Source organism: Callorhinchus milii, unplaced genomic scaffold, assembly GCF_018977255.1.
Source record: "Callorhinchus milii isolate IMCB2004 unplaced genomic scaffold, IMCB_Cmil_1.0 Scaffold9, whole genome shotgun sequence".
Lineage (NCBI taxonomy): Eukaryota > Metazoa > Chordata > Chondrichthyes > Chimaeriformes > Callorhinchidae > Callorhinchus > Callorhinchus milii.
The window spans coordinates 9,185,179-9,198,282 of record NW_024704750.1 but is presented as its reverse complement, the minus strand read 5'-3'; the positions used below and the strand labels follow the sequence as shown (position 1 = coordinate 9,198,282).

The 13,104-nt window shown below is 38.5% G+C and overlaps 1 protein-coding gene across 8 annotated transcripts in view; it reads right to left on the bottom strand.

Moving 5' to 3' along the window:
* LOC103175216 (gephyrin) overlaps positions 1–13,104 on the bottom strand; it is a 159,715-nt gene that overhangs the window by 62,036 nt on the left and 84,575 nt on the right. For 4 of the 8 annotated variants that reach the window (XM_042337907.1, XM_042337908.1, XM_042337909.1 and 1 more), the window contains exons 5-9: positions 12,584–12,678; positions 10,701–10,767; positions 9,815–10,087; positions 9,559–9,714; positions 7,250–7,384 (exon numbers count right to left, since the gene is read on the bottom strand). In XM_042337907.1, the coding sequence (XP_042193841.1) occupies positions 7,250–7,384; positions 9,559–9,714; positions 9,815–10,087; positions 10,701–10,767; positions 12,584–12,678 (726 nt within the window). The remainder of the gene's footprint in view (positions 1–7,249; positions 7,385–9,558; positions 9,715–9,814; positions 10,088–10,700; positions 10,768–12,583; positions 12,679–13,104) is intronic. The other 4 variants (XM_042337910.1, XM_042337914.1, XM_042337912.1 and 1 more) reach the window with 1 other exon arrangement.

Genomic DNA, 13,104 nt, shown 5'->3' with positions numbered 1-13,104 from the left:
TTTGCCACTTATTTCAGCCGCTGTCAACAACAAGAAGAGCATGTTGAAGATATTCAGTCAGCAGTGATTGGATTGAGACAGTTCAAAATGCCCATTTAAAGCAAGAAAAGACAAGCAATTTTCATCCCATCATTCTGGTTTGGAATCAGATCTAGGTCTCAGAAGTGAAAATGCACTTTGCTAACCTAATTCTCAAGACGATCTACTAAAAGAATGAATGAAAGGCTATTTGTGCAATAAATATTTCATGAGGAAAAAAAATTGAGAAAATGTTTAAAGAAAAATGTATACATTTTCCCAGGATATGGATTCCCAAGACAACAAATGTAGCACATTCACAGATAAATGTTCACTAGTATATAAAAAACATTATCTGCTGCTCAGAAGTGACAAAATCATTGGAAATGTTATTTTGATAACCATTCGGTAGAAGCCACAATTATTTTGTCTTTTTATTAAATTAACATTTGGAACTAAATTCAAATCTCTCTGTCAGCATTTTTCTAACTTAGAAGATGGCATTTACACAGATAGGCTTCCTTTCTGATAACAAACTGCTGCTCATCACGCAATAAAATTAGAATAATATTCAGTAAAAATTTTCTCCCATTTAACCATTGTGCTAATGTCCTCCTGTACTACCCCTATTTGATTAGAAAAAAGCTTTGATGGACACGAGGAACAAGGGAATAGGGGGGTGTAGCAGACGGGATTATGATGGGTGGAGGTTTGTGTAGAGTATAAATGCTGGCAAGTACTAATTGTCCGAATAGCTTGTTTCCATGCTATGTAATTCTATGCAACCCCTTTTCCAAATGCTCATCATGCCCTCCAGTTCCAGTTTCTTATGGTCATCAAGTTCCTTTCCTAAACAACAATTCCTCACATGTGAACTTGGGCTTTGATACCTTGTAGACTATTTGACAATGGAGATCACCAATCTGCTTGTATCTGATGCCTGCACAAATACTTCCAACAGTGACCACTGGCCAGTATTTTCTCTCATTGAAAGAGAGAGACACCAAGTCAAATGCATTATCTACACTGGCCCAAACCAGGAATCAAACCTATGACCTTGCCTCCATTACTCAATAGCAAATAATCTACCATTTACTAACTGAGCAATTGAAAGAGCTCCATGATTTTCAGCAATCCTTTAGTACAGACGTCACTATGCAAAAGTTAAAGATAGTATCCAAGCTGGTGTGGCCCACAGTGACATAAGCTGTTCTGGAGGAGGCAGGAGAAGAGAAGTTTTACAAAATACACATGTGTTTTTGTTCATTTGGAGTTCAAAGTGTTCTATTGATGGTTAGAAACAATTCACTCTTACAGTTTATCACAACAGTCAAACTCTTCATTAACCATTCCTGGGTGTTATTAATTAATGGCGGTGGATCGGAAACAATAATGCTTAGTGTTCTATGTGGCTTGTTGCAAATAATTTTTTGATTTTCTAGTTCAATTGAAAATGCACCTTGCAACAAATGTATTCAACACACGAAAGCTTTTTGAAGTTGTGCAGCTACCTTAAAGATTCCTCAAAACTTTTCATGACTGATTGCTGGTAAAAAAAAATCCTCTACAAAAAAATAGCAATCCAGCAACTGATAAAACAGTTTTTTAAAAAATCTTTTTTGACCTTCACGGCTTGTTCTTAATACGTCAATTTGAATTTTACGAAATAGAAGTCACATTTGAACACCTCACTTTCGTCATTCATTGAATTATTCTACCTTCTTTCCTACTATGTAAGAAAATTTCTATTTTTGCTCACTAGAAATCTATAAGGTGTGTGAGGAAGTAAAGACAAGCGAGTTGAAATGAGAAAATAATAAAAGGGAGTTTTGGAGGAACTTCTTTATGCAGAGGATGGTGCGAATGTGAAACTCACAGCCAGAAGCTATGCTTGAGGCAAAAAGTATCAATATATTTTAGAGGAAACTTGATGCATACATGGGGAAAAGGGAATGGAAGGATATAAGAGAGGGGAATAGGAGGAGGTCGAGGCTCATGTGGTGTCCTGTAGCTCAGTGGTTAGAGCACTCGCTTTGCAAGCGAGAGACCTGAGTTCAATTCCAGGCAGGGCGAAACCTTGGGCAAGTTTCCTTACTCCACACAGAGCCTAATAATAATCCCTCCAAAACCAAAAACAATAATAAATTGGTCATTTTCAATCTACGACTGTTTGTAGGACATTGCTGTGCGCAATTGGCTGCCGCGTTGACCCACAAATATACAGTCAATTCACTTTACTGTGAAGCACTTTGGGACGTCCTCCCGACGTGAAAAGCGCTATATCAAATGCAAGGATTATTATTATTATTATTAAACACTGGCATGGGCTAGTTGGGCTGAATGGTTTGTTATTTCGGTTTTTATGGGAGACTCACATTTAGCACTGGTGTGACAAGGTCTGACTAGAATTCAATGTAATGTTGTGTAATTTGATGGCAAAGGGGAATGATAGCAGCAGTGGTAACTGGTGATATGTTGCATCTAGCAACAGTGAAACATTCTTATGGAAAAAGCATCATCAGGCTAGGATGTTGCTACACTACTCTTCGGGATGAAGATAAACTTTTCACAGTCACAATGGTGGGGAAATCAATTTTTAGATCCACCACTGATATTAATGACACATTTGAAGCGCAATGCACATCGTTTTCAAACATTGAAGAAATTGGTTGTATTTAGGAATTCACTGAAAAATTCGAAAATTGTTTCATTAATGTAGAAACATGTTAATTATTTACCACAGTGCAACTAAACAGCTTACTTTTAATAGTTGGTGGTGTTAGTTTTGTGGAACGTTATGCTCTGTGCACACTTTAAAGTGTTACTTCTGCTTTTTTGGTTTGGCACTTGCCATGAGTTTGGACTACAAATTAGGTAACAGGTAATTTTCTGAGAATGTTCTCCCTCTGATTGGGAGCTGAGTTTCCCCGCCCACTTCCCTCATCTCTGTGAGATCTGCTTCCAATATGCTTCACCTACTGCAGGGGTTTCAGGTGAATTTAAAAAGAAAAGCAAGCCTACGGCAGATTTTCATGTGCTCGAAAGGGTAAAGGAGTTTACAAGAATGAAACCAGCGCAAAGATGCAGTAATGCCACAAGGGAGAGCTAAACCCACTTGGGAAATCTGGTGGTTTCCACATCAATTGCATCCCAATTTTATTTTAAGAAGTGCTTTAAATTGAACATGGTTTTTTGTCAAACTGCAGATTTTAAGTTGTTCCTAAAAAAATATTTACCGAGGTTTCTTCAAAATATACACTGATGGAGCCATTTTTCATACAGTTCTATAAGCGTCGTTTTACACCCATCTGCCTTAGAAATTCAACTCTGGGCACCAGGAAAGTTTTGCTTCAAATAATATTCAGGACAAGAATAATTTTTATTATTTTACAATTCTATTTCAATAAGGACTATTTTCCTAATGTACCTTTTGAAACCATAATTTCAATAAAGCTCTCCCTTGTGTCCTTTGCCCCCACTTTCCCTTGAATAAATATTAAATTATACACATCAATCAAATGGCAAAGCTGCTCTCCACACTAGACAAAGGGCAAATTGATGTAAATTGGTGACATTTGGACAATTTCATAGATTATCTTCTGGTGTTATCAAAATGCTAATGCTAATACTACATATAGAATACTCAGTCCCTAATAATATATCCGTGTGTAGCCTTGATACCATGACCAAGTATTCTGGCAGTAGTTTATGTACTATAAGATCCTATATACTTGGGAGTTTTAGTCTCTATGTTATCAGTCATTTCCGGAATACTGTCTGAAAACAGCATGCGCAAACTCTTTCCTGAAGACTTCTACTCAATAGAACACAAGAATAGGTTTCATTACTGCTGAATTTTTCTTCTTTTTTAAAAAAACCTAATTCTTGGCACACTTTTAAAGAAGCCTATGTATAGAACTGTGACTATGCAGAGAGGAAAGCAAGGCACTGTTCGGATAAAAAAAAACAAGGAACTTTTTTTTTGCTTCATGGGCTCCCACTCACATGCACCAAATCTGGCTGAGTGGGAAGAGTCCTACATCTGCTAATTCTCCTCCCTCTGCCATTCTCCAACAACTCAGTGCATAGAAATGCACAAGGCCAGTCACTGAGATGTTCGCTCAGATTTCTGTGTTCACCAGTGGGGACATGCCTTGGTTTCCTCTGAATGACGCCCAAAGATAGAAAGGTTCAGATCAGGATTTCACCGAGTGGGAAATCTTGGATGCTTCCCAAACATATGTGGAATTATTAGTTTAATGGCCTGTATTTGCATATTAAACAAAAATTACACGTGGTGATGTCCGTTTCTGTCTTATCTCTCAAAACTTCTCTTGCATCAATAACAAAATAAACTACGTGAACAAAGCCAATTAAGTAAGAGAATGCAGGGCAGTTTTGCTTGAGGTTCTCTGCATGTTCTGTGTTCTTTTCAGATCTAAAATTGCAAACCTGGGAATCTGTTCATAACTAAACAATAGTATGTTTTTTTCTGTTAATAATTTGGTTGAAGGAAAGTGCATATTAAAGTGGATAACTATTTAGCGACCAATGACAAAATGGAGAAAAGTAGATGATTCTAGCAGAAAAAATTCTGCAATAACTTGCATTTCGAGAGAAGAGGTATGGAAAATCGTCAAATTTTAGAGCCATTTACTGGATGATGAAGAATGCTGCTTTCCTCACTTTGGTGATGCATGAATAGAGTTATACAACTTGGCTTTGCACTCTCTCATTGCTGTTATGTGCTAGAATTATTCTCACGTAAACAGAAACTGCATCACACAGTGCGATTACCAACACCAACGCAAAGCCAGTTCAACAGTTGCACCTTCTCACTAGCCTTGATACCATCAACAGCTGAAGAGATGTTTTCACAGTGACATTTATATCAGAACGGTTTATCACAAGAGAGGTTTGGATGAAGAAAGCCCTTTAGTAACTTGATCTTATCCTTCCACAATAGCAATAACAGTCTTCCCATTACAGCACCTTGCTATTTCTTAAATGATTACAGTGCCCTGGCCTCAACAACTCAACACTTTCTCTGTTCCATTTACAACCACATAAATCTCTCAACGCCTCTACTGAGATGCCCTTTCAAGGTATAGAAAACCCCTATCTTATCTGGTTCTCCTCCTAACTCATCCCTTTAACACTGCAGATCATTCTCTTGCTCTCTTCTGCCCTTGGGGCCTGAGCAGCCTCTTTATGTTGCAGTGGCTAGAATTGTATACAATACTCCAGTTGTGACCTTACCAGAACATTGTGCAATTTGAGAATAAATTAAGAGGAGATCCCCAAAATAGCAAATAGCATACTGGGTTATGTTGCTAAATCAGTTGAGGATTTAAACTCAACTGACTTGGCAACATAACCCAATATCCTGTTTGCTATTTTTGGAGATCTCCTTTAATTCTACAAATCGCCCACTCTCAAACAGGCATCATTGTAAATGTAACGGTAACTACTTGACACTGAGTATGCAAATATAGGTCATTTATGTCTACCAAGAACAGGTCCCAGCATGGCACCCTGAGGCATTTTCATTCAATAACCTCCTCCATTGAAACCCAGCTCCTCAAATGACCTTTGTTTCATTTCCTTTTGGCGGATACTTATCCGTGTCCATGTCTTTCCCCAGACACCCAGTGATATCAGTCTTCAAAGAAGACTCTCATGTGTTAGTTCATTAAAGGTGCAATGCCATACAACTTCTCAATGTTAATTTGGGTTATCACCTGCTCGAAAAGTCTGCATACCCCACCAACTCCACAATTTTTCAACTTTTGATTAATGCATATTTTCAAAGCAAAGTTGGTTGTGTGTGATGATTGTTATTTTCGTTACCTTTGAAGGTCCATAGCCATAGCCTCAAAATGATTCCTGGAGAATTTGGAGAAATATTGCACAAAAAATGTACAGCAAACCTTTCTCAAGAGTAAACTAGCAACTAAAAACATAACTTGTCTGAAAGATTATCCTACAGAAGGACTACAGCTATATCCAAGATAGTCCGTGACTATATTGATCAAGACGCCCAATGCAGTTCTGACGGAGAAGACATATTTGATTTTTGACTAATTTGTATTTCCCTCATTAACAGTAGCAAAAGCATTTGAAAGCAACATGCTGAGTATTAAGAAAAGTCACAATCAATCCCTTTTCAGCAATTGTGTGGGGTAGCCAAAGGCGGGGAAAATAGTGCTGCACAACAAGAAGAGACATTTTCTACAATGGTTAGGACAGATGTACGGTGATCAACTGGACGCCAGCAACATGCAAAAAAAAAACACACTTGATTTTCTGGAAAGGTTCTTCAGACATCAGAATGCTTCTCAAGAGATAAGCAAGACTGTTTCTCAACAAAACTGACAATGTGGTGAGGATGCAGACAGAGTACAAATCCACAATTTCAGCTTTCCTCCAGGTTCTGAAGGAATTTAAACCAAGCAAGGTCAGTGCTCAAACAATACATGCATAAAAAGATACATACATGAAAGTCACTCACAATACATTTTAAACCAAAACCGTTTGAGTGTGGCATGGTATTGCATACATTTTCTAAGCCCCATTCAAAATGGTATAATTTGTAGATCTGAATTCCATTGGCACCTGCATTACACTATGTTGGTTCTGGGCGCAGACTTATCCAGCTCTACTTCAGACAGCAGAATTTTTATTTTCTTCTTACATTAATTTTATCGAGTTAGAAGCCAAACCAGCAGAATAAACCATTACCTGGGGATTGCGCCAGGGATAGATTCAAAACACCCGATCAACAACAAAAACCTCTAGAGTATTACGGTGGTTTCAAACGTGATACTGTGCAATCTGAGGGTAAATGTTCTAACAGCATTCTACTCAACTGTAATTTTAAAATTGAAGTTAAATGAATTTCCGGCATGAACAATAAAAGCAATAAAAAGTGGTCACTGTTTTCCATCAATACAGCTCATTGGCAACTGACACGGCAAAACAGAAAGGTGCCAAGCCAACTCAAATGGAACGCATTTTTCCCCAAACAAAATCTAGTTAGGAAAGCACCTTATCTTAGAAGGCTTATCTGTAATCTAAGAAGTGGGATTTAACAGTTGCTGTTAATGATTCATTGCTATTTATTATTATTCACACGTTCCCTGATTTAGGTAACCCTCCATTACTTGATTCACAAACTTGATTATATGATTAGAAGCAAGGTCTCTGCAAGGTGCTCCTGGAAGTTACTCACTTTTGGTGTTGGGCATGAAGCAGTCGACAAACGCGATGTAGCTTGAGCTCGTGGAGATTCAGAAGGAGTTGTGCTGAGCGACGCGTTATCTCGTGGAAGCACTTGGACACCACGAGAAATAATGGATTCTGGGATCTGAAAGCATACCAAATGTAGATAATATATTTCAAAACTTTCATTCGTCATCTAATCCACCTTCGTACGTGAAAAGTTCAATTCACATCTTAATTCAACGCTTCTCGTTACGTGCTCTAAGTTATAAATGGATAAATTTAGAATTGTCATAAAATGATCCTGGGCCACTGTACAGAATCTAACTGCAAAAGGAAGGTTTGCCGCTGTCTACTCCCCCGGCCCCTCCCCCTCCCCCCACATCTCCTCCAAACGAGTTTCTCAATAGATAAAACTCCAGCTAGCCAATTCTAAACTTCTGAAAATGGAAAATAAATGCTATGTTGAAAACAATAAAACCATTTAGTTTGCAGTTAAAAACAATTCATCTGATTTAACTGATATTTTATAGACCATTGCTGATATTTTAGGTCTTTTTTAAACAAGAAAATCTATCATGATAATAACTATTAATAATTAACAACATTACACAAGACTATTCCTCATGCTCAATAATAGGCACAACACTTCTGTTGTTCTACTGCTACACTATTACAAAACGTTTGGACAATCCAGTTTAAAACCCCAAATCATAAGTTTCATTTTAAGAAAGCATGATCAATTGCACCTGCACACTTTAGTTATATCATCACATTTCTGGAAATTGATCACTTGCACTAATATGGCAGAAGCGATCATTGGTGCAATCTTTTAGTTCCCAATATCCACCCCTCTCTTTTGTACTTGGAGCTAATGATTCAGTATGTTGCTTATGAATTCAAAGGCAAAAATAACCATGCAATGTTAAAATCCCCAAATAAGCCTTTGTGCCCATTATTTATAGGTACACTAAGGAGGTTCGATTGAAAGACTTCAAAACATCTGTGAGTAGGATTGATGAAGTAATGTTACAGATATTAAAGGAAAACTGCTGCAAGGTGGGGCTGATATCTTCAGGTGGTTCAGATGGGATAGATTTAAAGGCCAGCAGCAATAAGTTTACAAAAAATACTTATTTTATTAAAAATAATTGTTTTATTTTTACATGTTTTAAGGTTAATGAACTAAGATGAAAAAATTGACCCAATAGTAAGGGGAGGGGGGGATAAAAATATCAAGGTCGTTACTGGAAGAGTTAAGGGGAAATTTAGAAGAAACTTTCATGCAGAGAGGATCATTAAACCGTGCAATTTTTTACCACACGTGGCTATTGAGACTGAGGCCAGAATCACTTGTCACGAGAATTGGATAAAAGTCTCCCATGAGAGGGGAGTGAAAAATTAGACTCAGTCTAGTTAGCTTCAGTGGAAGAACTGCCACTAACATTAGCTTACTAAGCCAAATGGCCTCCTTCTCTGCAGTGATTTCTGTACTCCTATTCTTATGAAGGTACATCTGTTTAAGAGACAGTTGCTAAATTTGAACCCAAACTACAGAAACTTCTAAATGATGAAATGCTGTGGAAAGGTAGTAAATATTCCCTTAGATGCATTGGATTGAAATCTCTGAAGGCCATTTAAAGGGAAACTGGAGCTATACATCCGATTCTGTGGAAGGTGCAGAGACCAAACCTCGAGTTTCCGATTTACATTTCTAACAATTATTTTCTATTATTGATTTTCCAGCGAGTTTCATATTTTACATCAAAGATTTGCTTTTTTTGTCTCTAATATTTGAGGGTTGTGCACTAGTTTGCTGGTTGCCCCTCAGTTTCCTGAATAGGCTCTTGTTATTCACTTTGATATTCCCACAGTCTGTTTCAATTTATTTTAACATCACCGATATGTCAAGTGAGAAGCCCCTCATGCCATCAAGTGTAATGACACTGACAACATGCACTAATTGGGGCACACGCTGTCAAGGTTGTAACATTTAGCAGCAGAGGAAATCAGAGGACGTTTTAGTCATATTGTGGAAAAGTGGAGTACAAAGGTTTTTCTTTCCCCCCTCATGTCTGATACTCATTAAAAGAACAAAATAAAAACGTATGAGCGAGTCAGGCGTGGGCAATGAGAACAATATCAAATGTAACAAATGATAACATGATTATGAAGATACACGTTTTGGTGAAAATTGAATCGAACAGTTTGGAAAGTTGCAGCTAGATGGCCCAATATAACAAACAACAAATCAGTGCAAGTGGTTCATTTCCTCATGGTAGCGCACTGCAGTGCTAGTATATGTTCGCTGTCTCTTACCGTCTCTCCTGCACTGATGGCAGTATGAGAGTGATGACCAATGAACCCAGGGATAGGTTTACCACCTTTAGCCATGACGGGAGCGGGACTGTGTACAGGTTGGAAGCGCTGATGTACAACACAACTATCAGGACTATGACAGGAAAACACAGGTAACTGGAGAAAAACAAGCAAAAATGATTTTGATGGGTAACAATGAAATAGGTAGGTTGGTTGTACATGTAATGATTCCACTATTTAGTAGACAGCATGTTACCTTGGCTGCTATGGCTGCTGCTGTAATGTGTGAGGATGAACTCTCTTCAGTTGAAGCCACTCCACTATCCTTCTTCTCTTCCTCTTCTTCCTCACACTGAACGCCTTTGTCTTCGGTCTGTTTGTGGGGGCTGGTGGTAGGGGGAGGAGATAGTGGCGGAGGAGGTGAGGGAAGGTCCTCCAGTTCATCATGAACCTCTTTTACTTTCACAATTGCATCCCTCAACAAGTCGATAGCATGAGGTAGGGCTGGTAGTATAAACTGGAAGCATTCCTGCACATAATTTTAAGGGTAAAAGAATATAATCCAGTTTAAGAAAACCGTGACTTTCAGAAATAGGAATTTGGTTAAAGGATTTATGGTTTATAATCGATCAACTTAAAATAAACCGTTTCAAAATAAGGGGATACGATTGTCTTCTGTAAACCGTCATGTATGTGAAATTACATCCACACAACAGGCAAGGGCATTTTGAGGATTAATAACTTGAAGGACAACTCTACCGTACTTGTAACTCCTCATAAAATTACTCACTGCAAGAAATGTAAACTGATTCTATACTTAATCAACATGAACATCACTGTTATGAACGGACCATTGCACTGAAACTACTCTTGGTCCATAAATTATTCTCGTCTGATAAGGTGAAAAGATCTCCGTCTCATCTGCAATTCAGGCATATGAGAAAGAAACAAATTGCACGTGCAGATCCTAGCGTAAGATGGCACTGCACAGTAAATTTTACCTCAGTGGTTTCTCAGCGATTTGTTTTGGGTGAGGGGGTAAGAAAGAAGTGGAATCCTAGCGGAAGAAATTAACCCTCTGGTGGAGGTTAATTTGTAACTTATAAGAAGGGGCTCGCACTTAGATCAAGCCTTGTACGTACCTGTGAACCTTTCTTGCTACCAGGCAGGTTAATAATCAGAGTTTTGCCCCTTATTCCACACACAGGTCTGGCAATAGAAATAAAAAGACATTATGTACAATAGTTTTGCCTTAAAATAAAGTTTCTCACAGTCCAGACTGTCTTGAGTCACCAGTTGAAAGCGAACGTGTGGTGGGGAGAGCCCTGAAAAGGGGAAGTGGATATATTTCCACTTCTGAAGTAGAATATACTCTTAAGATTTTGGCCAGCAATTGAAAAGTGAGGTTGTTTTTCCAAAGAATTTCAGCTTCTGACCAATGAGGAAAACTGAATTATCGGCTAGTTCTGTTTCATTTCTTTTCATTGCTTCTATGGTCATGCCAAGTACAGCATTGATATTTGAGCAAAGACTTCTCAGAGAAAATAAGGATAGTGCAGAGAGATAACCACCATTTTCAAAGAGGTGCCATTAGATCACATCTAATCAGTAATTAAAGACAGAGTCATACCAACACCTATGGGCAAAAAAGAGGTATCACCTATCTGTGTTTTAGGCAGACAATTAAATTACATTAGCTTCTTTTAAGAAAAGTTCAAGACACAAAACTAAGTGAATGACTTTTCAGTTATAAAATAGAATAATTTGCTTGAAAATACATCAGGATGTGGAGCGTTTTTAAGTTTTGACAGATGTCAAAATTGAGGAAGATCAAAGTCACATCTGGGACCTCGGGCGAGATTCTCCCTCAATGATTTCGAACGGGGAGAGAATTTTGCCTCAGAATCCGGCTAAATGGGGATTAACAGGTCATAACTCAGGAAATAGAGGTCTCAAGAAAATCAAAATTCATTCTGATCAGTCAGCACTTAGCCTTCATGGTTCCAAAATTAGTAAGGTTGAGTGTAAAACTTGGACATTTCCCAAGCAGGACTTCCAATTAAATTGCAACTTTTGCAAAAATTAAATAGTAACATTTGAAAATGCCCTCAATGCCCTTGGTACGTTTATCGAATGAGAAGCTGAGCCATACGTGCCATAAAATTTCCAGGTTTATATTCAATCTCTGGTCCCTGAATTGGCTGATCGCAGCGGAAGACTGGACTCGGAGCTAGTGGTAGGATAATCGATCAGGATTCCCAGGCCTCATCAATATCCAGCAATCCCTGCTGGAGCAAGGACAAGATTGGGCTTGTATGCAATGTTCCCCACAGGCAATTAACTAATGGCATTCACTGTTCAGGCTGACACATGAACAAGGGGTCACTTGGAAGAGACACAGTGGGACATCCAGCACATGTGGAATGGTACATCAGTAAATACAAAATGGAATCAAAAACTTGAGGAGGAGAGGGGTGAGTTAAAATTGACAAACCCTTCCTCACAGACACCTACAAACTTGAAATCAGCATCAAATTCAGCAGCATGCATCTTATATCGGTCAACATCAAGGCAACAACAGCAAATTGCATTCATATAGTGCCTTTCACTTTGACAGGATGTCCCAAGGCAACTCTCAATTGCTCAGAATGAAACAGGTTTTTAATATCGTCAAGCACAAGAAGAGAACAATAGGCAGCAGTGTAATGGGTAGAGATTCCTTGCTCAGAGATAGGAAGCTTTGGGGCGGGGGGGGGGGTGGCAGAGGATCCACATTTACCTTGAACTTGGTCCACAGCAGCTATCCTTCAATAAAAAGACCTCTATCTTCCCCTCTCCTCCCAATCTTTTGTAGTGTCTTTTCTGGAGAGTTAAATCCTCGCAAAGTTGTTATTATGGATAATGTAAGTCTGGTGCGTTCTCCGACTAATTCAACAATACCGTATAATGTGCAACTATTGTTAATATCTGCTCACCCTTCCACAAACTATAGAGATCGGTATCTCGGGAATAAATGATTGCTTACCGAGACAACATCCCCAGAGGAGTGACATTCAATGAACCCATCAGCATAGCCAGCGCCATCCCAGGAGCTTCCCTTTCTATCACCTCCTTCGTGGCCTAGAATTACAATGAAGACAGATCAAAACTAGTTAAAATCAGTATCAACCCAGGTTACATTAACTGTACTGTAATCCCCTTAATATTCTGCAAGTAAAGATTGCGCAAAGCAAATTAAAGGAAGGGCAGCAGCTGGGTTGAAAAAAAAGACAAATTTGTACATTTTCCAGAGAACAATATTTAAAGATAGCTTTTTTTTAAAAAAAAGGTAACTTGATAGTCTGCTGATTATGATAGGAGAATTACAGTATATATGGTCATTTATTGGTGTTTTTTCTTTCTCTATGGATCCGACTCTTATTGGGTCATACAACCTTTCTAGTGCATTATCAGTATGATCTATATCCATGAGGGAACCTAGAGAGTAAGTGTCAGGAGGCTATTGAATTGTGGAGCACATAACAGCCACCACAAACACACACACAC